Here is a 26,927-nt window from a genome sequence, read left to right as displayed (position 1 = left end):
AGCCAACTATCTCTGTGAAGCCAACTCTATCAACACCCACTGGTTAGTCTCCAAGTCACTGGCATTTCACTCAGTTTCTATTGGTCTCTTGGTTGGCTTCAATCAGGTCAACAACCTACCCTGTACTTTTTCATCTTACTCAGTTCAGTCTCTGCTATGTTCTGTCATCTTCAGTCTAAGGCACAACTAGAATTTACTATTCAGAACTATTCTACTTCTGAAGTCCTCAATAGAAGTGTCTACAACCTCCTTCCTTTCACTCTATAACTATTTCTAACCCGTATAGTAGATCCAGCTCTATTTCATTTTATTTTATTTTTGTTGTCACCAGTGCTTCACCTCCCTGGGTTCTACACACACACACACACACACACACAGAGAGAGAGAGAGAGAGAGAGAGAGAGACTGAATACACAGTACTGAAGTTTCCCATAGTACTACAGTGCTCCCCTCCCATGGGATGACCTGGAGCTCAAACCTGGACTGACCGTCATGGTGAGTTATCTTGCTGATCCCATGACTCCTAGTTGTTGTTGTTGTTCTTCTTCTTCTTTTTCTTCTTCTCTTCTTCCTCCTCCCCTTCTTCTTCTTCCTCTTCTTCTTCTTCTTCTTCTTCTTCCACTTCTTCCTCTTCTTCTCTTTCTCTTTATCCTTCTTCTAAATATTTTATTTATTGTATAGATACAGAAAAAAATCAAGAAGAAAGGCAGAGATAGAGATGGGGAGAGAAAGAGAGACACTTGCAAAACTGCTTTACTCTTTATAAAGCTTCCTACCTGCAAATAGGACCAGGGGCTTGAACCCGGCTCCTTGCACATTATAACGTATCTGCTCTACCAACTGCATCACCACTTGACCCCCTCCCAGTTCTTAACGGCTACTTACTTCCTACTTTTGGACTTCCTTAGTCTCCTTCCTGGTGGGGCCTAAAAACTTCATTGTGTGAACCATTTGCACAGGTCCTTTTACTGGTGAGCTAAGAAAAACTATAACCATTCTTAGATCTTTGTTTTTGCTGTTGCCAGGGCTTCAACTTCAAGTTGACTTTTTCAGAAAGAGAGGAAGACAGGGTGAGGTGGGGAAGACACCACAGTACTGAAGTTTCTGCTGAGCATGGTCCTCACCACATTGATGGAAGCTTTAGTGCGATGGTGCCTTTTCCTCTGTCCTCTCTCGAAAGAAAAAAAAAAGTCAGGGGGTTGGGGTAGCACAGCAGGTTAAGTGCACATGGTGCAAAGACAAAGACTGGCAGAAGGATCCTGGTTCCAGCCCCCAGCTCCCCACTTGCAGGTGGAGTCACTTCACAAGCAGTGAAGCAGGTCTGCAGGTGTCTATCTGTCTCTCCCCCTGTCTTCCCCTCGTCTCTCCATCTGTCTCTGTCCTATCCAACAACAACAACATCAATAACAACAACAATAATAACCACAACAATGATAAAACAACAAGGGCAACAAAAGGGGGTGAAGTAGCCTCCAGGAGCAGTGGATTTGCGGTTCAGGCACCAAGTCCCAGCAGTAACCTTGGAGGCAAAAAAAAAAAAAAAAAAGTCAGTCCAGAGTAGTCAAGTCACTACAATGGAAAAAAAAAAAAAAAGGAAAAAAAAAGGGAAGTGGAGACTCAAGAGACAGTAGCTACAATTCTTGCCTCTTTACTACCACCCAGTTACAGAGTCCTTCAGGTGCCAGTTCCTCTGGAGATGCCTGTTCTCCCCTGTTGGTCTGCTTCTAATTCTGCTTCTAAGACCCCTTCTGTTTTGATCATCACATTAGGTTCACTTGCATTGCTTAACGCTGTGGTCTATTTACATAATCACTGCTTTACCTGAGACCTGCCCTGCCTACAGGGAACTGGTTTAATCCCCACTGGTTCACACTCTTTTTCCACTTCGCCCCCCTTATCCTATGTACTTCCTCTTTGGACCTGACACTTCAGCCTCAGGAGATATAAAGCAGGATTTTCTAATGAATGAAGATTCGATTGATTGCACTGCATTCCCACTCATCAATAAAGATTGAACTGCGTTCCCAGCTCAGCCATGGTCATCTCTCTCCTGCTCGTGAAGCTAGCCCGGCATCTGGTGCCCGAACAGGGACCGGCACTCCCCTACACATGGGGTAATTCAGGACTATCCATTTTCTGTTAGACAAAAGGCTGCCAGTGGGCTCACGTGGGCTGTGGTTAGAATTGTGAAAATAGTCCTAACTCTTAAAATGTAAGTTCAGAAACAGTTCTAGAAATGAAATTGCATCGATAGCATTAGGTTACCAGATGCTTAAATTATTTCCTTACTTAATCACTTGACGTCAAAGACTACTTGTCATTAATGCATGCATTAAACTTCCCTCTGCCCAGCTTTGCACCTTGCAAAAAGGAGATGGCCAGGAAGTGCTATACTGGACCATACGTTACTCAGCTCTAGCTGAGTATGTATCCTGTTAGTCAAGTTTCCTCGCTTACGTCCACTATTATCCCTGAATTATAGATGAGTAAACACACAGGGTGATTTGCTTAAGGACAAACAGCTACTCAGTTACAGATCTGAGAGAAGAATCCAGCTCTTTGGCTCATATCTCTGTCCAGATTACACCGCACTATTTACCACTGGGGGAGCCTTGAATTTGGGTTCAAAGGATCAGCATTAAGTCATGAAGCTTTTAAGCCAACTCTGTCATTAAATATTTTAAGTGACTGTGAGTCTTCTACCACACAGAACTAACATTTTGCTATGATTAAGGTCAAGAAATTAAACACTGTTTAAAATATAGAATTAGACTCTGGGTACTGTCTTTGACAGTGGCTTCTTATTAGTCAACACATAGCCCTTCTCTTAAGGACAAAAAAAAAACAAACACAAATAAACTTAACCACTAACAAAACGATTTATACAGCTTGATTTGTGCTGTGATACAGCCAGGCCGGCTACTCCATAGCAAGATATCTCTATACGATAAACCACATCTACAGATGTCTAGATTAGTAGCTAAGCCCACCGACTTTTTGTGGTTAATTATACTTGTTTTTTTTTAAAGAGGCTGTTCTTATTTTGCATCTTCCTAACAACTCTAGTGCAGTAGTGACTTCTGATGTACAGTATGTTGAACATAAAGTCTTCCCCCTTCCCGCTCAACATGTAATTGCTGCATTTGAGCACGCTGTGTAAATTGAAAATAACAATAAAAAGTTAATGAAGAAAATAAGTGCTGGTTGTAATGAATTAGGACTATTGCTAGACTTGTATTTGGAGTTTATTTTTGTTGTTGGAAGCAGAATACAATCAATAGGAATATGTAACAAAAGTGCCCGTGCTTTCATCTCTGGGGATCTATCAGAAAAGGAACTCAGATATATTTAGAAAATTCTCTTCAATAGCCTGCTCTGAATTAAATTATTCAGCCTAATCATTTCAAATCACTGTCAATAAGTACTCCTTGCTTTCAAGGTTCTTGTAATACAAAAAGATCTATTTCTTAAATAGGCTCTTATTACTTTACGAGTATGAAAGACACGTTTGTTTTAATTTTCAGGTGAGTTTTAATTACATGAGATAAAATGAATAGGTTCTATTTATTAAAAAGTGGAAATACTACAAGTCACATCCTCTCTGACCATTTGCTCCCCTGTACAAGTCCTCGATCCTGCCTTTCCAGTTTCCTCTAAGTACTGTCACTGAATGAAGTGTCTCTAAATTCTTTTCCATGAATTAACCTAAATTCCTCAAAATTACTTTTTAATGCTATATATCCCACTAGTACTTTGTTATTTTAGTTGGGTGCTAAATAATCAATACAAACAGCGTATTCCTACTTAGGCCTTGTTTCTTATGTTTTTTTACTTCTTTTATTTGTTCACTCTCAAATGGAAATGTGGTTTGTGATTCTGTTTGGCACTTTTATATGCCACTTAAGTTCTAATAGGTGATGTGAAGGTGGAGACCGACAGCCACAGTTTATTGTTACTAGAACTAGATATCATCAGAGGCTACTTAGTACCACTTTAAAATGATATAACATGGACTATAGTATGTGCAGCTGGAACCATGACAAATTCCCTAAATTTAAAAATTAAAGCCCCCACACCCATGAAAACCTAATTTTTCACAAGGGGGTTCAAATCACCAAATGGAGAAAGGAGAGTTTCCTCAACAAACGGTGCTGGGAAATTGGGTTGAAATGTGCAGGGAATGAAACTGAACCCTACATCTCACCACACACAAAAGCAAACTCCACGTGGATCAAGGTTCTGGATGTTAGACCAGAAATTATCATATATTTAGGGGACAATATTGGTGGAACTTTTTCCTCTTTTTTCTTTTTAAGATTTTATTTATTTATGAGAAAGACAGGAGGAGAGAGAAAGAACCATACATCACTCTGGCACATGTGCTGCCGGGGATCGAACTCGGGACCTCATGCTTGAGAGTCCAAAGCTTTATCCTTGCGCCACCTACCAGACCACTGGCAGAACTCAAGTTTAATTGCAGAGAAGACAAAACAAAAAATAAACCAATAAGTCTACATTAATTTGAAAAATGTCTGCACTCCAAAAGAAACCACCACTCCAAGAGGCTCCTTCCAGAATGGGAGAAAATCTTTACATGCCATGCGCCAGACAAAAGGCTCATAACCAACATATGTAAAAAGCTCACCAAATGCAGCAGCAGCAGCAGCAGCAACAAAAGTGGAGAGAAGATGTGAACATATTCACCAAAGCAGAGACCCAAAAGAGCAACAGACATATGAAATCATGCTCTAAGTCAGTAATTTCCAGAGAAAGGCAAATAAAGACAACAACAAGATCCCACTATCACCCCAGTGAGGATGTCACACATCAGAAAGGGCAGTGACAACAAATGTTGGAGAGGTTGTGGGGAACAAAGGAACCCTCCTGCACTGCTGGTGGGAATGTCAATGGGTTCAACCCCTGAGCAGAGCAGTCTGGAGAACTCTCAGAAGGCTAGAAATGACCTACCCTACCTATGAGCCTGCAATTCCTCTCCCCTGGAGACACAGCCTAAGGAACCGAGCACCCTCATCCAAAGAGGTGTGTGTGCATCTATGGGCAGTGCGATTAGTAATAGCCACAAAGACATGTGTACCATGCTAACTTCACATCAGTCAATTAAATCCCGTAGAGCTGAATCAACAGCACAGTTGTTATGCCTGAGATGATGTCGTCTATAGGTAGCGGTAGTTTTATTTCTCTCCCATCTTGGATCCATTTTCTTTCTTTTTCTTGCCTGACTGGTCTGACGAGGCCTTTTCAAAGCATGCAGAATAGTAGTGATGACAGACGACATTCCAGATCTTAAGGGTAGAAGCTTTCAGCCTTTCACCAGATAGGATGTTTAGCTGGGAGTCTGGCAAATAGGGACTTTATTGTATTGAGGTATGTCCCCTCTATTCCTAGTTTATTAATGGTTTTATAATAAATGGAAATTAAATCTTGCCAAATGATTCTTTTAAAATTTATTTTCCCTTTTGTTGCCCTTGTTTTTTTTTTTTTATTGTTGTTGTAGTTATTATTGTTGTTATTGATGTTGTTGTTAGGACAGAGAGAAATGGAGAGGAGGGGAAGACAGAGAGGAGGAGAGAAAGACAGACACCTGCAGACCTATTTCACCACCTGTGAAGCAACTCCCCTGCAGGTGGGGAGCCAGATGCTCGAACCGGGATCCTTACGCCTGTCCACGGAGGTCCTTGTGCTTTGCCTGCTGCACTACCGCCCAACTCCGCTGAATGATTTTTTTAAAGAGTAGCTACTGATATGACTGTGGTTTTAAATATTTTTGTTGATGTGCTTGTAAGTCACTGGATTCGATTTGTCAAGACTTCATTAAATGTCTTTGCATTAATGTTCATCAAGGATTTTGTTCTATAGTCTTCCCCCACTCCCACATTTTTGTACTGTTCTTTTCTGCTTTGGGGGTCTAGATGATATTGGCCTAAAAGAATGCTTTGAAAATGCCCATGTCCAGCAAAGAAGCAATTACAGAAGCCAGAACTCCTAACTTCTGCACCCCAAAAATAATTGTGAACCTGACTCCCAGCGGGGCAGAAGTGATAGGAGGAAGAGGATAAGAGGGCTCTGAACTCCAGCTCCATCAGCACCCACAGAGAGAGGAGGAAAAGGGGGGAATGTGTGGATATAGTAATAGTGCCATGAGTGGCTTGGAGGGGAAGAGAAGCCTGGACCTGGAAGAAAAAGGGGGCAATTACGTACAAATGTGGACGGATAGTTGTAGAGATGGCAGTTACCCCATGTCTGTAGCTTCAGAGAACTGCTGTGGCTTGAGATGGAGGAATTGGGGATTCAGAACTCTCATGGTGGGAATGGTATGTATGGGATTATACCCCTGCTGACATATAATTTTGCAAATCAATAGTAAATCACTAATTAGAAAAAAAAAAAAAGAAGAATGGGGTGGGGTAGACAGCATGATTATGCAAAGAGACTCTCATGGCCAAGGCTCCAAAGTCCCAGGTTCAATCCTTGGCACAAGCTGGAGCTGAGCAGTACTCTAGCAGGTTCATGATTAGTCAACAACTTGTTTGGCTTTATATGTTAACTCTTTTTTCAGCCACCAGATTCCAGATGCTACCATGATGCCAACTGGACTTCCCTGGGCTGACGACCCCACCAAAATGTCCTGGAGCCCCGCTTTCCCAGAGCCCAGCCCAACTAGGGAAAGAGAGAAACAGACTGGGAACATGGATCGACCTGTCAATGCCCATGTTCAGCGGGGAAGCAATTACAGAAGCCAAACCTCCCACCTTCTGCACCCCATAATGACCCTGGGTCCATATTCCCAGAGGGTTAAAGACTAGGAAAGCTATTGAGGGGAGGGGATGGGATATGGAGATCTGGTGGTGGAAATTGTGTGGAGTTGAACCCTTCTTATCCTATGGTTCTGTCAACGTTTCCTTTTTATAAATAAAAATTTAAAAATAAATGCTTTGAAGTACTCCCACGCTTTTGTTCATTAGAAGAGTTTTAGGGGCCAGTGGTGCACCTGGTTGAGCACACAGGTTACAATGTGCAAGGACCCAGGTTCGAGCCCCCAGTCCTCACCTGCAGGGGGAAAGCTTCACAAGTAGTGAAGCAGGGCTGCAGGTGTCTGTCTCTCTCCCTTTCTACTACCCCCTTCCCTCTTGATTTCTGGCTATCTCTAGCCAATAAATAAATATATTAAAAAGAAGAAGAGTTTTAGCATCACAGCTGCTAGTTCCTCATTAAAGTCTTGTAGTAGGGAGTCGGAGGTAGCGCAATAGGTTAAGCACACTTGGCGCTAAGTGCAAGGACCGGCGTAAAGGATCCTGGTTTGAACCCCCCGGCTCCCCACCTGCAGGGGAGTCGCTTCACAGGTGGTGAAGCAGGTCTGCAGGTGTCTATCTTTCTCTCCCCCTCTCTGGCTTCACCTCCTCTCTCCATCTCTCTCTGTTCTATGTAGCAACGACAACATCATCAACAACAATAATAACTACAACAATAAAACAACAAGGGCAACAAAAAAGAATAAATAAAGTCTCGTCGTAATCATTAATGAAACTAGACTTTTGTTCTTGAGGAGTCTTTTTTTTTTTTTTAACATTTATTTATGAGAGAGCAAGAAAGAATCAGATCCTTATTCTGGCACATGTGATACCAGGGATCAGACTTAAGACCTCACGCTTGAGGGTCCAACGCCTTATCTACTACACCACTTCCCAGGTGGCCTTGGGAGTCTTTTGCTTACAGATTTGATGTGTGCATTTGGGGTTAGCCTGTTAAGGGTATCGATTTCTTCCTGATTCAGTCATGCATGGTTGTGTGATTCTTAAGAACTGCTCCATTTCATCCATGTGGTCCAATCTGTTTGTACTATAAGTACTACAAGAGACAGAACTTCTGGGGGCTGGGCGGTAGCGCAGCGGGAAAGCGCACATGGCACAAAGCACAAGGACCGGTGTAAGGATCCTGGTTCGAGCCCCCAGCTCCCCACCTGCAGAGGAGCTGCTTCACAAGTGGTGAAGCAGGTCTGACGGTGTTTATCTTTCTCTCCCCTCTCTGTCTTCCAGTTCTCTCTCCATTTCTCTCTGTCCTAACAACGGCGACATCAATAACAACAACAATGATAATTACAATAAGGGCAACAAAAGAAAAACTAAGTAAATATAAAAAAAGAGACAATTTCTTACAAAATTAATTTATTATTTTAACAATAGCTCTATAAATTAATTTCCTCAATAAATTGACCTTTAAATTGAAAAAATAGGGGGGTGAGGTGGTAGCGCAGCAGGTAAAGCACATGTGGTTGCAAAGCTCAAGGACCGGTGTAAGGATCTGGGTTCGAGCCCCCAGCTCCCCACCTGCAGGGGAGTCGCTTCACAGGCGGTGAAGCAGGTCTGCAGGAGTCTATCTTTCTCTCCCCTTGTCTATCTTCCCCTCCTCTCTCTGTCGTATCCAACAACGATGACATCAATAACAACAACAATAAAACAACAAGGTCAACAAAGGGAGGGGGAGCAAATTAAATTGAAAAAGTAATCCTTCCTGGTTTTGTTTACAGTGGTTTACAGAATCACAGGATTTTACAGGCCGAGTTCCAGCCCTGTTGCACATGTAACTCACTGTACCCACAATCAAAGCCAGGCACCCTCTGATAACACTGCAGTTTTCACAAAGTCTAAGGGACAGTTTATTCACACTTTTCTAGCAAGTTAATTTGCTTTAATTACCTAAATTCCCCAGACGAGTAAAGCCGTCTCATAGTGAGAACATATATATGTGAGTTTTTTTTTTTTTCCGTCCAGGATCATCTCTGGGGCTTGGTGCCAGTACTATGAATCCACTGTGGTTTTTTGTTTGTTTGTTTGTTTCTATTTCATTCTACAGGATAGAGAGAAATAGGGAGGGGGGGGAGACAAAGATCCACTCATGAAGCAGCCCCACTGCAGATGGGGAGGGGGCTCAAACTTGGTCCTCGTGCTTAGTACTATGTGCGCTTAACCAGGTGCGCCACTGCCCACCCCCAAGACAATATTTCTTAAGAACATTTTGGGGGCTGGTACATTCAATTGAGCACGAGCTGTATGTTACCATGTGTAAGGGCCAGGGTTCCAGTACTCAGCCTGCATGTGCAGGGGAGACACTTTACAAGCTGTGGATTAGTTCTCTTCTCCCCCCCCTCTTTCTCCCTCCCTCCCTCCAACAGAAAAGAAGAAGAAAATAAGCGGGTTCATGCACCCGAGAAACCTACCAGGCAGAGAGTATTTGATTGGCCTCATACCTAATGGAACAACAAATGAAACTAAGACAATTGCAACTAACATTTCTTATTTCCACACCTACTTTATCATTTAATATAGGATCTCAAGTTATCACCTGAGTCTCAATTTTCTCACTGGTGAAACCTGCGTCTGCTTCAGAGTTCTTACTAGAGATCCACGGTTGGCACCTTGAATTGGAATAATACTCACCAAACTATTTGCAGCTTTCTATAAGGTGTACTGCTGACAGGGGTTAAAGGCTCAAATAGCTGGGAACGGCCAGCTCTTGTTAGAGATTTATGGTATGTACTGTATGATCACAGTAACTCCTAAGATTTCTGAAAGGAAATCTTTTTAACTGTATTGAACCCAGCCAGCGTGCCCAAAGTTACTTGACCATGAAATCAAATAATCTATGAGGTCTGAGTCTGGCTCACACAGCTTCTCACTTCTTGCCTTGGGTGTAAATTCCACTACCTATCTATTATCTTTGTTTATTTGATAGAGACAGAGAGAAAGTGAGAGGAAGGGGAGACAGAGAGGGAGAAAGACGGAGAGACACCTGCAGCCCTGTGTCACCACTTGTGAAGCTTTTCCCCTGCAGGTGGGGACTGGGGGCGAGAACCCAGGTCCCTGCATATTGTAATATGCGTGTTCAACCAGGTGCGCCACCACCCAGCCCACCCCCCATCTAGATCTTTATCTTTCCTCTTAGTTCCTGCCTCACCAAGTTCAGTAACTGTCTAACTCTGTACTTCCTAACCTTCACCTCTCTGTGTTGCCTTCTCTAATTGATAATTGTAATTGATAATTACAGCTAGGTATACTACTGTGTTCTCCCTTGCTTTAGATAAATATATATATTTCTATAAAAGGTATGAGTATGGGCAAATACTTATCAAATGTTTACTATTCCACGTTTTACTCTATCCACTCAGCATCCTCTGTAATTGGAAAGAGCATACGCACCTGACGTTCCTAACTAACTGCACTGTTCACAACGGCCAAAATATGGAAGTAGCCTAAATGCCCATGGACAGGCAACGGGATAAAGAAGTTAGGGGACATATACTCAATGGAGTACTACTCAGCAATTAAAAAAGATGAGACTGTGTCTCTTGTGACAAAATGACAGAACTAGAGGTGATTACGCTTAGAGAAATAAGAAGTGAAAGACAACTACTTGATGGTTACAGCCATATGAGGCATTCAAGGAACTGAAACACATCAACTTGGGGGGGAAAATAGTGGTCTCATTAAATATAAATAAATCTAAAAAGGTAAGTAAAATTCCTGGACATTAAAGACATTCATCCAACCCCACACACAGAAGGCTGTGGTAGGTATGTACAGAGTGTTACTAAGTGCTTTCCTGCCAGGACAACCCCAACTCTGGTCCCTTGGCCGCTCTGTAGTGTGTTCACTTGCTGCATCCACAAGTTACTCCATCAATCATATCCTTAGGCCAAAGGAGTCACCTAACTCTTTTGTACCCTTACTTAATTTCCTCAGGTTCCACTGTCAGACATCAAAGTCAAGTTTATGAGAGAAAAACACCAACAAAGCAAATCCCAGTCATTTGGCAGTGAATTAAAAAGCTCCCAAATCAGTACTTTGCTCAGATGTTAAATAATTCACTGTGGCATTATAGATACGAGCCTCCAGCAAAAGTTACACTTTAACAATTAAGAAAGAAAGAGCCAAACAAAATGACTCCTGGGGTAGAGAAACAAATTAAAGGTTTCTCACAGTACTCTGCCAAATTATGTCTCCATATAAACAACTGTGTGAAACACTCATGTATCACCAATGACTTACTAAAAAAGTTTTGATTACAGAAAATAGCCTGGAAGAAGCCAGGCAGTGGCACACTTGGTTGAGTGCACACATCACTATGTCTAAGGACCTGGGTTTGAGCCCCTGGTCCCCACCTGCAGGGGGGAGGCTTCATGAGTGATGAGGCAGGGCTGCAGGTGTCTCTCTGTCTTCCTCTCTATCTCCCCTTTCTTTCTCGATTTCTCTCTGTCTCTACCCAATGCAATACAAATAAATCAAATACAAAATTTAAATAAATAGCCTGGATGTCATTTGGATTAGATACTCGAGTACAAAAATCTATTTATATTTTTTTTAAAAATCCATTTATAGGGAGCCAGGCAGTAGCACAGCGGGTTAAGTGCAGGTGGCTCAAAACAAGGACCAGAGCAAGGATCCTGGTTCGAGCCCCAGGCTCCCCATCTGCAGAGGGGTCGCTTCACAGGCAGTGAGGCAGGTCTGCAGGTGTCTGTCTTTCTCTCCCCCTCTCTGTCTTCCCCGCCTCTCTCCATTTCTCTCTGTCCTATCCAACAATGGCAACATCATTAATAACTACAACGATAAAACAACAAGGGCAACAAAAGGGAATAATTAAATAAATAAATTTTTAAAAATTCATTTATATTTCATAGGAAAATTGCCCAAGTATTTCTCATCTTATGGTGGAGTTATGTCCCTCTGTAAACTGAAAATACTTGATGTTGAAAAATCATTCAATGAACTCAAAGTGCTGACTGGGAGTTATGGCTCCCTGCTGCTACTCAGCATCGTGAGCGTACTGTCCTGCGGTATCTGCTGAATGAAAGCATCCTGCTATCACGCCACAGTAAACTCAAGAATACAGAACCACCACAAGCCAGAGGTCTCCTGCATAATCATAACACAAAATCTACTCTTCTGCAAAGTTCTTTCACAGTTGCTGGTATGACAACATCATCTACCAAAAGCATAAGTTCCTGTTGGGGATGAGAAGGTAAGATAAGACAGTTATTTCTCAGAGGCTAGACAAGAAATTCAGAACAGGAGCTCAGTCACAGTGCACTGTGTACTTAACAAGATAATGGCCATCTAGACAGTAGGAAGATTAAAAAATATTTTCATCTACCTTGGAGTCAGGGAATGATTAAGTGTTAAAATTTTTTTTTAATCTCTATAACTCTCTATCTAGAGAATTTTAAACTAGTCTAACTCTCCATACTAACTTATTTTTCTATAAAGAATGACTAATTTAGGCAATAAATATTTATCAAGCACATATTATATGTTAAAAAGTACTTTCAAAAGGTCATTTTATGTCCAGAGATAATAAAACATAGCGCTGTAGATACGCACAATTACCCAAATGTAAGATTTGATGGCCAGTCAAACAGTGCAAAGCCAGCAGACTAAAAATCAGGAAATCCTAATAGGAAAGAGGGACACAGGCTCCGGGATAATGTGAAGTCCACTTGCTTTCCTGGAAGCAATAGGCTGTTAGTACTCATTACAGATCCTGATGTTCGATAGAATGTCTACAAAATACATGCAGGAAGTTTCTACAAAATTTATAAAGCTCTGGGCCAAGGTGTTGGCACACCTGGTCACTTGCACACATTACAGTGCACAAGGAACCGGGTTCAAACCCTGGTTTACACATACAGGAGAAAGCCTCACGATTGGTGAAGCGGTGCTGTGTTTCTCTGTCTCTGCCCCTCTCTCTCACTCTCTCTCTCTCAGTTTCTCTCTATCCAACAAAAACAACAACAACAAAATAAAGCAAACAAACAAAAAGTTGGTGTTGAACTCCAATCCCAGCACTGTAGCCAAAATTTTACAAAGTGCTGAGTCTGAATTCATGATTTGGAGGAAGGGTGCAGATGTACTAAAGATTTGCCAAGGTTTCCATTCAGACTTTTCAAGGCACTCTTGCAATACTGTGAACTTGTTTGTATTTGATTGATTGTATTTGATTGATTGTATTTGACTGGATAGAGACAGAGAGAAAGTGAGGGGGAGGGAGAGAGATTGAGACTGACCTGAAGCACTGCTTCACCACTTATAAAACTTTCCCCCTGCAGGTAGCGCCCAGGGGCTTGAATCCAGATCCTTGCATGTTGTCATGTGTACATTTGACCAGGCGCACCACCGTCTGGCCCCTGCGATGCACTATTTTAAAGGTAAACCAACCGAGTGGCTAATTTGTCGTGAGGGAAATTCCTGAACCCGCTGAGAAAGCCAGAATGCAACTGGGAGAAAGGAAGCCAGTATTAAAGAGAGGGCTCTCAACTCTTTTGCCGGCTGTGCCATCTTGAAAGACCTGAGGTTCCTGGATTTTCTTTTTCTCATGAGTAAAATACAGGTGATTCCTAAGCAAATGGGTTTGAACTGTAAAGGCCTGCTTTCCAATGGTTTTCTTATAAGCAGATATCCTAAACTTCTGGTATTGACACATAAAGTAGAGAACTAGAACTGTTTTCTTCTTTTCCTTCTAGTTTTCTTAATAACATTTTTCCTTCACTTCAGTTAGAAAAGAATATGTAACACATAAATGCATAAATGATATGTATTTATTGACTGTGTTATTGATAAGGCTTCTGGTCACCAGCAGGATATTTGTAGCTAAATTTGGAAGGAGTCAAGAATGAAACAATAGTCTGTGGAGGTAGCACTGTGTTGTCCAATAGTCAACCAGCAGTATAATGACAATTCTTCTATACAGGCATGACAGCAAGGAGGAGAAGGAACAAATGTCATTAAAATTATCAGCAGCTTAAAAAGTGTTAAATGCACATAAATCATTCCAGAGTAGGTAAAAACTAAAGATGAACATGGGAATTTCTTCCATTGAAGATTCTTGTCAGGATAAGAGGCCTGTGAATTTATCTTGGCTGAGGAGTAATATTCTTAGTTTACTTGCTAATCATCAAGAATCATGGCAACTCATAGATAGCAAGAAAAATTTACCTCGAAATATTATAGAAGAAAACACAATCTAGGTAACCAGCTAGGAATAAAATAATTCTGAAACCTGAATTTGATTTTTATGGCCAATCAATAAGGTGAATTAACCATAAGCCAATCGTTAGAAATGCTTCTTTTTGTGAGGAACATCTTCTGGTCACTTGTAATTTTTCCCGTTTCATTAGATTCACGTGCCAACATTCACCTGCAGCTGTAGAGAGAACAACGTCACACAACTAGTCACTTCTTACCATGAATAGATCCCACTGACCATGTCATAGTTCTGACACGAAGCATTCACTTGGCTGGGCCCAGCTGCCTTTGAAATCAGCAGCACCACCAAGCCTCTCAACTGGAGGTTATTCCGGCTATCGTGCACAAGGCCCCTGCCAAAAAGGAGAGAAAGAAGAGGATTAATACACTCTCATAGGATTGAGTCAGACCAGGTAAGAAAACTGCTGCTAGTACAGCCCTACTTCCATAGTCAGGTCGTGGGGTTTGATGAGAAGAAACAGTCTGGGAGAAGAGAAGATGGAGGAAGGACTGAGTTCAGATTCCATGATTATTTCTTTTATTTTTTTTCACCAAAGCACTCCTCAGAGTTCTGGCTTAGAGTAGTGCTGGGAATTGAACCTGGGACTTTGGAGCCTAGGTCATTAGTTATTTGCATCAGCATTATGCTATCTCCGGAGTTCTCCAGGACTGAAAAGCGACGGTCTCAAATCATGAAGCTTGAAGGTCTGACTTCCTCTTCTTTCTCAGTTTTCCCCACGGCCGATGCCCTGCCTTGCAGTCTTAGCTGTTTACCAAGAGAAACTCATTAGTCTTCCATTGTTTGCTTGCTGGTAGCTGAAATACAAATTGTATGCTCCAGATGAAGTGACAGTAAGTGGCAGTGACAGTGGAAAGGGGAGTGAGTAAAACGATTCCTGGATTGTAGAGACAGCAGAGCAGTAACATGCAGAACTTACAGATGAGAGGAGCCAGGCTTGATCCCTGACAACTACGCAGAGCTGACTGGTGGTGTTTGGTCCAGAAAAAAAAAAGGAAAGAAGATGTCTGTGTGAACAGATAGAGAAGGAGCTCAGAAAGTGCGGGGTTACAGCGCTCTGAACATCATGCAGTAGTAAGTCTCCATCTGCTCTGTCTCATTTCTTAAGTCAAGTCACATCACAGCAGTTTCAGAACCAGGTTTGAAAAATTCTCCCATTCACTAGCTGTGTAGCTAAGTCCGAGACTAAACCTCTTGTGTAACAGGAGGTTAACAGCCTATACATTCCACCGTTACTGTACGGAAGACGGTGTTAAGTAAAACAAAGTGCAACTTTCTGGGCATGTGGTCAGTAATCAGGAGACCAGTACAGTGTATTCTATTCTCTGCCCCTTCTATTTTTTTTTATTTTCTTACCATCTTTCCCCCACCCCAAATCATAACAACTTAATTCTCTTTCTGGATCTCCAAACCTGCCCCATTCTACTTGCATACATGACTTTCTCTATTGCTGCCTTCTCTACCTATCCGACAGATGAATGCTATTTCCCTTTACATCTCCAAATATCATATTTCACTGAAACATTTGCCATTTTCAGAGTGCACTTAAGAGATTAGGAAAAGAAATGATAAAGGACAGGTTGAGAGAAATCCAGAGAGCAGTCAGAAAAGCGCTCTTCGTGACCACGGATTTTCATGTAAGACTGTAGGTAACAACCCAGAGACTAGATTAACAGCTTGCGTAAATTAAATAAACAGTTAAGTACACTGTTTTCAAAACACTACTTCTTTAAATTCACTTCATTAACAGCTTTTAAAAAGAGTACTAAGATGAATTGATAGCATCCCCCTCTAAAAAGAAAAGAAAAGAAAGAAAATGATCTCATACATAAGCAAAAGAGACGAATACATTTTACTTCCAAGTGCAGCAAGTCCCTTGGACCTGACATTATAGAGATGATGATCTCTTACAGCCCAGGCCATACTTCTAGAACACCATGCTTTGTTCTCAGTACTACTCTGCAGAAGGGACACAGACACACTGAGGCTTATCCAAACGACCCACAGGTGCATAGCTGGGGAAAAAAAAACCCACAAATGAGGTCTTAAGAAAGGTGAAGTTGGTGTCCTCAAACTCAGTAAGTAAACACTGTGCTTAAGAGATGTGGAGGGCATGCTGGTGAGTGTGGGGTCCTGTCTCCTGGGTAATACAGCCACACACATTTCTATACAGTGCACATGTGTGGACCTGAAGGGGTGAACAAGGGCCTACGGTCACGGAGAAAGGCGGCGGCGAATGCAGTTGGGAACGGGGTTATGAAAGAGAACTCCAGACCTTCTACCTTCTGCACCCCACAATGACCCTGGGTCCATGCTCCCAGAGGGATGGAGAATGGGAAAGCTATCAGAGGAGGGAGTGGGATATGGAGAATGGGTGGTGGGAATTGTGTGGAGTTGTACCCCTCCTACCCTATGGTTTTGTTAATTAATCCTTTCTTAAATAAAGAAAAAAAAAGAGAACTCCAGGACTAGGAGGAAGTGGAGGAGGGGAGAGCTAATGGGGGGAGCTAATGGGAGCTAAGTGGAGGAGGGGAGAGCCAAAGCAGGGAGGGAAAGTGAGGGAGGGGAGAGAGGGGGAGAGAGAGAAAAGTGTTCTAAAGAAGAAACAATATCTATGAGGGACAGAAAGAGGGAAGGGAGGACACAATCTGGTGGCAGTGCAGTGTGTGAAGGTAAGAGTTGGAAGAACAGAAACTATCGTGTCTGACAGGAGCCTCGTCATTTGAAATGCCCCCCAGAGATAAGATGCAGGCTTGCTATTCTCGCTGTAGAGATCGACACCAATGGAGAGAAAATACTGTGGGACAATTTTGGCTCAGCCGAAGCAGAGCAGCCGCCGTGGATACCAGACCCCTGGTTGCCAGAGGTGTTGAAGACACTGCGCGGTCTCTAACACGACACGCTACAAAGTCCGGACTACCTGGAACCTAAGAGCTTTCCTTACTGTGTGATTCTTTGTGATCTCACTTTACTGCATTTAATTATCTAATATTCTACAGCTTAAAAAGCATAGTAAAAATAGCTGTAAAAGTTGGAAACTCCACTCCCTTATTGGCATGAGTATCATAAATGAAAGCAATACATGTAAGTTTAGCCTCCGGAGTTATCACTTGGGCTCTGTGCCAGCACTACGAATCCACAGCTTCGGGCAGCCATCTTTTCCTTCCCCGAACCCCTCTTTTCCTTCGCTAGGACAGCGAGAAACTGAGATGGGAGGGGGAGGCAGAGAGGGAGAGAGGGAGACCTGCAGACCCGCTTCACCGCTCCTGAAGCGTCCCTCCCCCCTGCAGGTGCCTGGCTTGAACCCAGAGCGGTGGCGAGCTGTCCCTCCTTCCCTCTCTGTCTACCTCTCTTTCTCTATCTCTCTCAGTCTTTCTTCCTCTATCTAAGGAAAGAAAAGAAAGAAGGGAAGGAGAGGGTAGTTATGAGGAGGGATGGGGGAGTCAAACAGGCACTGAGTCCCAACAATAATCCCAGTGGCAAAAATAAATACATAAATACATAAATATATAAGTCATCTTGAAAGTCAAGCTGAAAGTGGAGATTCTATTCTGCAGGCAATCTGAAAGCACAAGTGGTTTGTCAGCACGGTTGCAAAGAGAGGAACGCTAAAGACTAAAACTGCTGCTCTGGGCCCAATATTGTCTCGAGCATGTTGGGTACAGAGGAGAGCAGAGGGAAGCCTGGTTAAGAGCAGCTTTCTAGCGGTCCAGGTGGAAGGTACTGAGGGCCTCAGTTAAAGAGGAGACAGCAGGGTGGCTAAGGGGAGCTGAAAGGTGGCAGCAGCGGGGAGGTGGAATAGCCCAGGCTGGCCCACTGGCTGCAAGATGGAGATGTATGGCAGGGATCAAGAAGCAGAATGAAGGCTGGCGTGAGATCCCAACCCGGTGCCTGGAGGTGGTGGTGCGGTATCAGTAGGGACTGGAGAGAGGGACTCCGAGAGTTGATGGGAAAGGCCTGAGTTCAATTCTGAACATGTTAACTCTGAAGGCAAGGACTTCCAGACGGAGAGGCCCAGCTGGCAGCTGGAAATGCGGGAATCAATTTGGGAAGTGTTTTGTATGGGTGATGACGCAGCAGGAATTGATGGATAGATTTTTTTTTTTTTTTTGAGGGGAAAAAATAAGGAAGAGAGGGAAGGGAAAAAAGAACACGGGGGAGTGAGGCAGGTTAAGCGCATGTGGCGTGAAGCACAAGGACCTGCATAAGGATCGAGCCCCTGGCTCCCCACCTGCAGGGGAGTCGCTTCACAGTCTTCCCCTCCTCTCTCCATTTCTCTCTATCTAACAATGATGACATCAATAACTACAACAATAATAACTATAACCACAATAAACAAACAATATGGGCAACAAAATGGAAACGAAAAAAAAAAAAAAAAGAAAGAAAAAGAACACTGGGAAATTCTACGGTAAGGAGACTGAAGAGGAATATTCGACCAGGGTCCAGGCGGTGGCACACCTGGCTGAGCGCGCACAGTACAGTACACAAGGACCAGGGATCAAGCCCCGGGCCCCCACCTGCAGGGGGAAAGCTTCATGAGTGGTGAAGCAGGGCTGCAGGTGTCTCTCTGTCTCTTTCTCTCTTTATCATCTCCTCCCCTCTCAATTTCTCTTTGTCCCTAACCAATAATAGATAAATAAAGATAAAAAAGAATATGTACCCACCATGAAGGAACACAATATGTCCACCGAAAAAGGAATCTTTGCGTAAAAAGAAGTGTATTATCACACGAACAGTGGATGCAGGGAACCGCGACAGTGCAGTGTCCAGAAACAAGGGCCAGGCCAGGGAGATGGCGCAGAGGGCAGAGCGCCTGACCAGTGAGCATGAGGTCCCAAGTTTGGTCCCCAGCATCGCCCATCTCAGAGTAATGCTCTGGCTCTCTCTTTCTCTCTCCCCTACTAGTAAATAAGTTAAAAAGATTTAGAAACATCTATTTTGGTACTTAATACATTGATAAAAATAACAACGATGGGGGAGTCAGGTGGTAGTGCAGCGGGTTAGGCGCAGGTGGCGCAAGCACAAGGACCAGTGTAAGGATCCCGGTTTGAGCCCCCGGTTCCCCTCCTGCAAGGGAGTCGCTTCACAGGTGGTGAAGCAGGTCTGCAGGTGTCTGTCTTTCTCTCCCCCTCTCTGTCTTCCCCTCCTCTCTCCATTTCTCTCTGTCCTAGCCAACAAGGATGACATCAATAACAACAACAATAATGACTATAGCAATAAAACAAGGGCAACAAAAAGGAATAAATAAATATAAAAAAATTACCGATGACACAAACAACAGCCATGAGTCACTGTAATGTCAGACATGAACTATTTTACACGCACATGCTCTTATGCGCACAAAGCCATGCAAGGCGACTGGCAGTACCTCTTCACAGATGAATAAAGTTAACTAGAAGGCTTGCCCCACACCTCCCCCCCCCAAAAAAAATCCATAATGACCAGTCATGATTAATCAGCTGGTATTGGAAGGACCAAGATTTAAGACAGAATTTGGATTGCAAAGACTTGGCTGACTTAAGTGCTGAAGTCTTAAGTGCCTTTTCCTAAGTCTTAGTTAAATACATTACGAAAGTGACAGCCATAGGGCCAGAAGGTGAAGCACGGAATAGAACATAAATTACATGCACAAAGACCTGGGTTCAAGGCCCCTGGTCCCCAAATGCCTGGGGAGTGTTACAAGTGATGAAGCGGTGCTGCAGGTGTCTCTTTTTCTCTTTCCCTCTCTTAATTTCTCTCTCCCCTCTTCTTAATTTCTCTCAGTCACATCAAATAAAGAAAGAAAAAAAAAAGGGAAAAATGGCTTCCAAGAGCGGTGAATTCACCATGCAGACATCAAGCCCTAGCAATAACCCTGGTGGCAAGAGGGGTGGGGAGAGAGAGAGAGAGAGAGAGAGAGAGAGAGATGTTATGGGCAGGGGAGCCAGGTGGTGGTGCAGATCCTGAGTGCAAGTGAAAGCAGGAGAGATACTGGTGAGTTGGTGGGGACAGCGATATGGCAGTGAAGCAATGCACTCTAAGAAGGTGAAAAATTATACTTCTGAGACATTTATAGGCTTAGAAGTCAAAGACACTTCCTCTAAAAATTAAATAGAAACTATTGTTAAGTTTTTGGCTTTTTTTTTTTTTTTTTTACAGCAACAGCTATTTAAAAACCAGTAAGAGAGGAGAGTCGGGCAGTAACGCAGTGGATTAAGCGCAGGTGGCGCAAAGCGCAAGAACCGGCAGAAGGATCCCAGTTTGAGCCCCAGGCTTCCTACCTGCAGGGGAGTCTCTTCACAGGTGGTGAAGCAGGGCTGCAGGTATCTGTCTCTCCCCCTCTCTGTCTTCCCCTCCTCTCTCCATATCTCTCTGTCCTATCCAACAACGACGACATCAATAACAACAACAATAACTACAACAATAAAACAAGGGCAACAAAAGGGAATCAATATTTAAAAAAATAAATAAAAGAAAAAAGTAAGAGAGAAAGAGAGCACAGCACTGAAGGTCCCCCCGTGCAGTGAAGCCAGGCTTGAGCCTGCGTCGCACACGTGGCAGAGAAGTGCTCCGTCCCAAGTGAGCTGCTAGTCACCAGTTCATGACTGTTCATCGTCTTAAAAAAGTGACATTCACGCAGGAGAAAAGTCCCAATGCAGGTTTTTTTTTAAATGCTGAAATGTGTCTAATGCTATGTTTAAAAGTTACTGCATGTGAGAACTATGCCATTATGAATGAAACTACTCCTTGAAGCTTATATATAACTGGAGACATTGGAGAGCTTCTGTGTCTTAGTTTCGAAGAAATGAGTGGATTCACGGCTCATGAACGCTTCGTTCATTCTGCACAGAAAGTGGTGGAGTTCCAACCGGAGAGCTGGGGGAGGTCAGACAGTAAGGACGACTTTGGAGACTTCTGCCTGTGAGTTCAGAATTTTAACTTAGGCTAGTACACAAATTATAATCTTTTTTGGAGTTATCTCTTTCTCTTGTTCTCTCTTACAGACACACACACACACACACACACACAATCTACCTCCTCTCTTTTAATTTTATTAATGATTTAAGATTGATTTACAAAATTACATGGCTACAACTCTGCACCCCCAGAGCTCTGGATCCCTATTCCCTCCACTGGGAGCTCCAGCAGTTCTCCCAAGGTGGCAGATACGGGTTAGCTATTATTTCTACAACCATCTGCCTCTCTTTGTACAGATCTGCCCCCGCTATGGTCCCCTCTTCTCTTCCTTTCCAAGTTACATAGACGACTATTACTACATCCAAATGTGCCCCCCCCCCCCCCACACACACACTTTTTCCCCTTCTTCTCTCTCCAGGTCCTGGTAGAGTTGGAGTTCAGAGCCCTTTCGTCATCTTCCTCTATCATTTCTCCCCCACTGGGAGTATGGACGAAAATTCTTTTTGGAGTGTAGAAGGTGGGAGGTCTGGTTTTTGTTATTTATTTTAATATTTATTTATTCCCTTTTGTTGCTCTTGTTGTTTTATTGTTGTAGTTATTGTTGTTGTTATTGATGTCATTGTTGTTAGATAGGACAGAGAGAAATGGAGAAAGGAGGGGAAGACAGAGAGGGGGAGAGAAAGACAGACACCTGCAGACCTGCTTCACCGCCTGTGAAGTGACTCTCCTCCGGGTGGGGAGCCGGGGTTCGAACTGGGATCCTTACACCAGTCTGAGCTTTGCACCATGTGCGCTTAACCTGCTGCGCTAGCACCCAACTCCCGAGGGACATGGATGTTGGCAGGCCAATCCACACACCCAGACTGTTTCTATCTTTCCCTAGTGGGGCAGGGCCCTGGAGTCTCTCTCTCTCTCTCTTTCAGACCTATACAATACAATAGCTCTTAGTGTTTTTTTAAGTTTTCTTTTTAATCTCAGATATAGACGGGGGAGAAAAAGAGAGGCAGAGAAAGACCCAGAGAGAGGAAGTACCACAGCACCACACACACACACACACACACACACACACACATCAATTTAACAACAGTATATTTAACTCAGTGGTAAAAGAAAAAAATTCACACTCATGAGAATTGTGTTAAAGCACCATGATTTCAGGAAAACTAAGAATAGTTAATATGTTGCAGATTTTTACACAAAATTGGCAGAAGAACTGGAGGTTAATTTTCATTGACAAAATGATCCAGATTAGATTGTATTATTCCTGATGTACCTGTCCAGAAACTGAAGTGTCCCAGACTTTAAACAACCGCAGGGCCTGAGGTGAACAGCCCTAGTATCTGGGAACTGGAGCAGTCACTGACATGACTTGAGGGCCACATGCACGTGCCACCAATACTCAATTCCTGAGGGACAGCAGGGCCAGGGAACTGCTTCACCAAAAGCCCTGCCAACAGTGCAGTTAGGTTTGACAGGCAGAAATCAGGTGCATGGGGGCAGTTGAGGCTGGGGCACCAGGAAGCAGACTGGGTGCGGGCAGAGGGACAGTAACGCCGGGAGCTTTTCAGAAAAGGCTCCCAAACACTTGCAGCTTACTAACAGCATTACTAATATAAAAGCTACACAGTCATGTCATAATCGATGTGTTTTCAGTAAGTTGTGGACTCGCCACCTTGGACTGAAACACAACTCCATTAAACAAGAGAGAGATTCTTTCACACAGATGACAACTGAAGGTTTATGGAAAGAGACAGGTGAAACAAAATAGTAGGGCCAATCAGAACTTCTCTGCCACAATGAGAACTCTTTTAAAATGACTTCAAACAATAATTTTTTCCCATATTTTTGCTCATACTAAAAAAAAAAAAATCAGGGAGTCGGGCAGTATGCAGCGGGTTAAGTGCACGTGGCGCAAAGCGCAAGGATCCCGGTTTGAGCCCCCGGCTCCCCACCTGCAGGGGGGGTCACTTCACAGGCGGTGAAGCAGGTCTGCAGGAGTCTATCTTTCTCTCCCCCTCTCTGTCTTCCCCTCCTCTCTCCATTTCTCTCTGTCCTATCCAACAATGATATCAATAAAAACAATAATAAATACAACAACAATAAAAAACAAGGGCAACAAAAGGGAAAGTAAATTTAAAAAATAGTTCTTTTAAAAAAAATTGAATGTTGAAGCAAAGGGGTAGAGAAACTGAGTGCTGGAATACAGGCAGCATTATGATACACAGGTCACGCCACCGCTCAGGCAGCGACAGTGGCTAAGAGCTAATGTGCTGTGAATCACACCTCCTACTACCACGGTCTGTTTGTGCAGAATAGATTGGCGGACCATGGACGAGTCTTTCCTTTAGTGCTCAGTACCTTTCTCAACATGGAGTCCTGATTGCAAGACAGACTGCCACTCAGAAGGAAGAATGAGAAGAGCTCGTAAATGGGTTTTTAGTTTTCTTTTTTAATATTTATTTATTTATTTATTCCCTTTTGTTGCCCTTGTTGTTATTGTTGTTGTAATTGATGTCGTCATTGCTGGATAAGAGAGAGAAATGGAGAGAGGAGGGGAAGTCAGAGAAGGGATGAGAAAGATAGACACCTGCAGACTTGCCTCACTGCCTGTGAAGCGATTCCCCTGCAGGTGGGGAGCCTGGGGCTCGAACCACAATCCTTACACTGGTCCTTGCTCTTTGCGCCACTTGCGCTTAACCTGCTGCGCTACCACCTGATTCCTGAAGGTCTGGCTTTTGTAATTGCTTCTCTGCTGGACATGGGCGTTGGCAGGTCAATCCATACACCCAGATTGTCTCTATCTTGCCCTAGTGGGGTATGGCTCTGGAGTGTCTCTCTTTCTCATCGCTTGTGAAGTGACTCCCCTGCAGGTGGGGAGCCAGGGGATGGAACCGGGATCCTTAGCCGGTCCTTGTGCTTCATCACACCCGCTGCGCTACCACTCGCCTCCCAATTAACTTTATTTATTTATTGGATAAAGACAGCCCGAGACCGAGAAGGAAGGGGGTGGGAGAGAGGGGTGAGGCAGAAACACACCTACAACACTGTTTCACCGTTTGCAAAGCTTTCATCTTGCAGGTGGGGACCTGGGGCTTGAACCCGGGTCCTTGCACATTCTAACAAATGTGCTTAACCAGGTGCACCACCATTCAGCCCCTTGTCCCTCGATTCTGGTATCTGCCTGCAAAGCTCATGTCCACTCAACCTAGATAAAGATCATAGCAGCATTCCAACAGAGTAAAAAAGGAATGATGGCTTAGAATTAGGGACTTAAAGGTTCCTGTTAAGTCAGAGATACGAAAATTCTTTTTGAAGATTTATTTCATGAGAGAGACAACCTAAGAGATCAGAGCACTACTCTGGCATATATCTTGCTGAGGACTGAACCTGGGGTCTTATGCCTGTAAATTCAGCTCGTCATCCAGTCCATTTGAAGTTCTTTTTTTCCCCTAAGCGTTTTCCCTGAAATGCCTCTGGATTACAGGCCTGGTGTCCTGAGACTCAGACAAGCAGTTGGGTGCAGTCTTTTCCCTAGAGGCAAGTCCCAGAGCCAGAGCTTTTAGTTCACTGAGCACGGTGCCATGAGAAGTCCCCACTTACAGAAGTGCAGTCCACAGCCCAGGTGGTGCTGCAGGCTACAGCAAGCGTCAGTGGCCTGCAGGTGGTGGAGATGCAGAAATAGCCCAGGGAGGGGTGGGTTACAGCTTGGTTCGACTGCTTGATAGAGGAGCTGCTATGATCCTTGTGGGAAGACCATTCTAGCTGTGGAAAGGGCTTTCCTAAATCTACAAGTTTCCAAGTCTTTCACTTTTGTAGTCCTGACAATTCTTGAAGATGATGCCAGTTATTTTGTCGAAGTACTCTCAATGCGAATTTGTCAAGTGTTTCTTTATAATTAGATTCTGGTTCTGGCTATTTCACAGGCATAACAAAAAGTGTCCTGATCTCCCATTCCAAGTGAGTTTCTAGACAGCAGGCTTTCACCTTAACTACCTAACGTCTACCAGGCTTCTTCATTGTAAAAGCACAGATTTTTCCTTTATCAATATTTAGAGTATTGTAGGACAGTACTCTGAAAGTATGTAATACAAATATCTCATGTCATGTCTCACACATCACAGTGCACTAAGCGTTTGGTGGGCACTCTGCAGTCATTGCCGCAGGCCAGTATTCACCATTAGCTCAACAATGTAAAAAAAAAGTTGAGCAAGCAAAATAAAAATATTTCTGCATATCAACTAAAGGACATTTATTGTCCCTATGACAACAATTATTAGAACCATAAAATAAGTAAACACAGTAAAACTTAAGGTTAAGGTAGACCCCACAAAAATCCTACAAGCATTCCATCTCCAACTTGAGGATGGCCTCCATAAACCTAATACTGGTTTCACTACAACAAATGAAACTCAACACTTTAACAACTGGGAGAAAGCCCAACCTCATCAGATAAAGAAAGGACTACAAGGGCTGCATAAGGGCAAGAGACTGACACACTTTAATGATGGCCTTTTGGTCAATACCAGGTCACCCCATCATCTGGGGCCCTAGTCAGAGAATTCTTGGATTCCCACACAGATATGATAAGCCTAGTCATCTAATAGATCCTTCTCTCTACCATCACTGGTCACTTCCATCAGGAATGTCACATCATGGTAAACCCTCTTGTGGGCTTCCACAAGACTTTGCCCTCACTGTAGAGCAGCAGTGGTAGGGACGACCCCACTCTCCGAAAGGAGGCTGGTCAGCCTACTCTGCCACTCAAGGAAGACGGGTCCTGAAATGAGTGCAGCCTAGGATGTTCCCAGCTGTGACCATGGACTGTGAACTCAGACTGACAGGGAATCAGAGGTTACACAGGCTCCCATGCAAAATAGAGACATATATGGGCCCTAGGCCAGACTAATAGGATATAAAGTTAATTGTACTTGTGTACTATCTTCAAGTCTGGGAGCTACTTACTCTGCCCTAATTCAGGTTCCTAGCCCTATTCTCAACTCTGACACCATCTTCCCAGACAACATTTTTGGCCCACCTGCATATTAACTACCAGGCTCAAGCAAAAATTACTGAAGTCATGAGCCCCTAGAACATACCTAAAATAGACTTTCAAGCTTCTTTCCCCCGTAGGATCCCTATTTTCATTTGCTCTATTCCTACTTTCTTGGTTCCTGTTTATTAAGCATTTTTTATTTTTTTTTATTTTTTTTTTTTATTTTATTTTATTTATTTATTCCCTTTTGTTGCCCTTGTTGTTTTATTGTTGTAGTTATTATTGTTGTTGTCGTTGTTGGATAGGACAGAGAGAAATGGAGAGAGGAGGGGAAGACAGAGAGGAGGAGAGAACGATAGACACCTGCAGACCTGCTTCACCGCCTGTGAAGCGACTCCCCTGCAGGTGGGGAGCTGGGGTTCGAACCGGGATCCTTATGCCGGTCCTTGTGCTTTGCGCCACCTGCGCTTAACCCGCTGCGCTACAGCCCGACTCCCTTAAGCATTTTTTAAATATCTATTTATTTTTCCCTTTTGTTTCCCTTGTTGTTTTATTGTTGTAGTTATTACTATTGTTGTTATTGATGTCATCATTTTGGATAGGGCAGAGAGACATGGAGAGAAGAGGGGAAGACAGAGAAGGGGAGAGAAAGACACCTGCAGACCTGCTTCACTGCCCGTGAAGCGACTCCCCTGCATGTGGGGAGCCAGGGGCTCAAACTGGGATCCTTATGCTGGTCCTTGCACTTGTATGATAGTTTTCCATCCTTTCACTTTGAGTCTGTGTTTGTCTTGTTGAGTTAGGTGGGTTTCCTGTAGACAGCATGTTGTTGGGTTGTGTTTTCTGATCCATCTTCCTACTCTGTGCCTTTTAATAGGTGGATTCAAGCCATTGACATTTATTGATATCAAAGATTGAAGATACTTTAACACCATTCTTGTAGATTTTTAGAGTGTTCTGATATGTGCCATTATTTATGGTG

The 26,927-nt window shown here is 43.4% G+C and overlaps 1 protein-coding gene across 4 annotated transcripts in view; it reads right to left on the bottom strand.

Moving 5' to 3' along the window:
* Positions 1–26,927, bottom strand: part of PDSS2 (decaprenyl diphosphate synthase subunit 2) — a 233,851-nt gene that overhangs the window by 135,361 nt on the left and 71,563 nt on the right. For all 4 annotated transcript variants that reach the window (XR_009549625.1, XM_060190688.1, XM_060190687.1 and 1 more), the window contains exon 2: positions 14,252–14,386. Coding sequence is in view for 3 of the 4 variants with exons in the window: in XM_060190688.1 (XP_060046671.1) it covers positions 14,252–14,386 (135 nt within the window). In the remaining variant the exon portion in view is untranslated. The remainder of the gene's footprint in view (positions 1–14,251; positions 14,387–26,927) is intronic.

This window comes from Erinaceus europaeus, chromosome 4 (genome assembly GCF_950295315.1).
Source record: "Erinaceus europaeus chromosome 4, mEriEur2.1, whole genome shotgun sequence".
NCBI classification, from domain to species: Eukaryota; Metazoa; Chordata; class Mammalia; order Eulipotyphla; family Erinaceidae; genus Erinaceus; species Erinaceus europaeus.
Note: the sequence above shows the minus strand (reverse complement) of the source record. Positions and strands in the feature narration are given on the sequence as shown.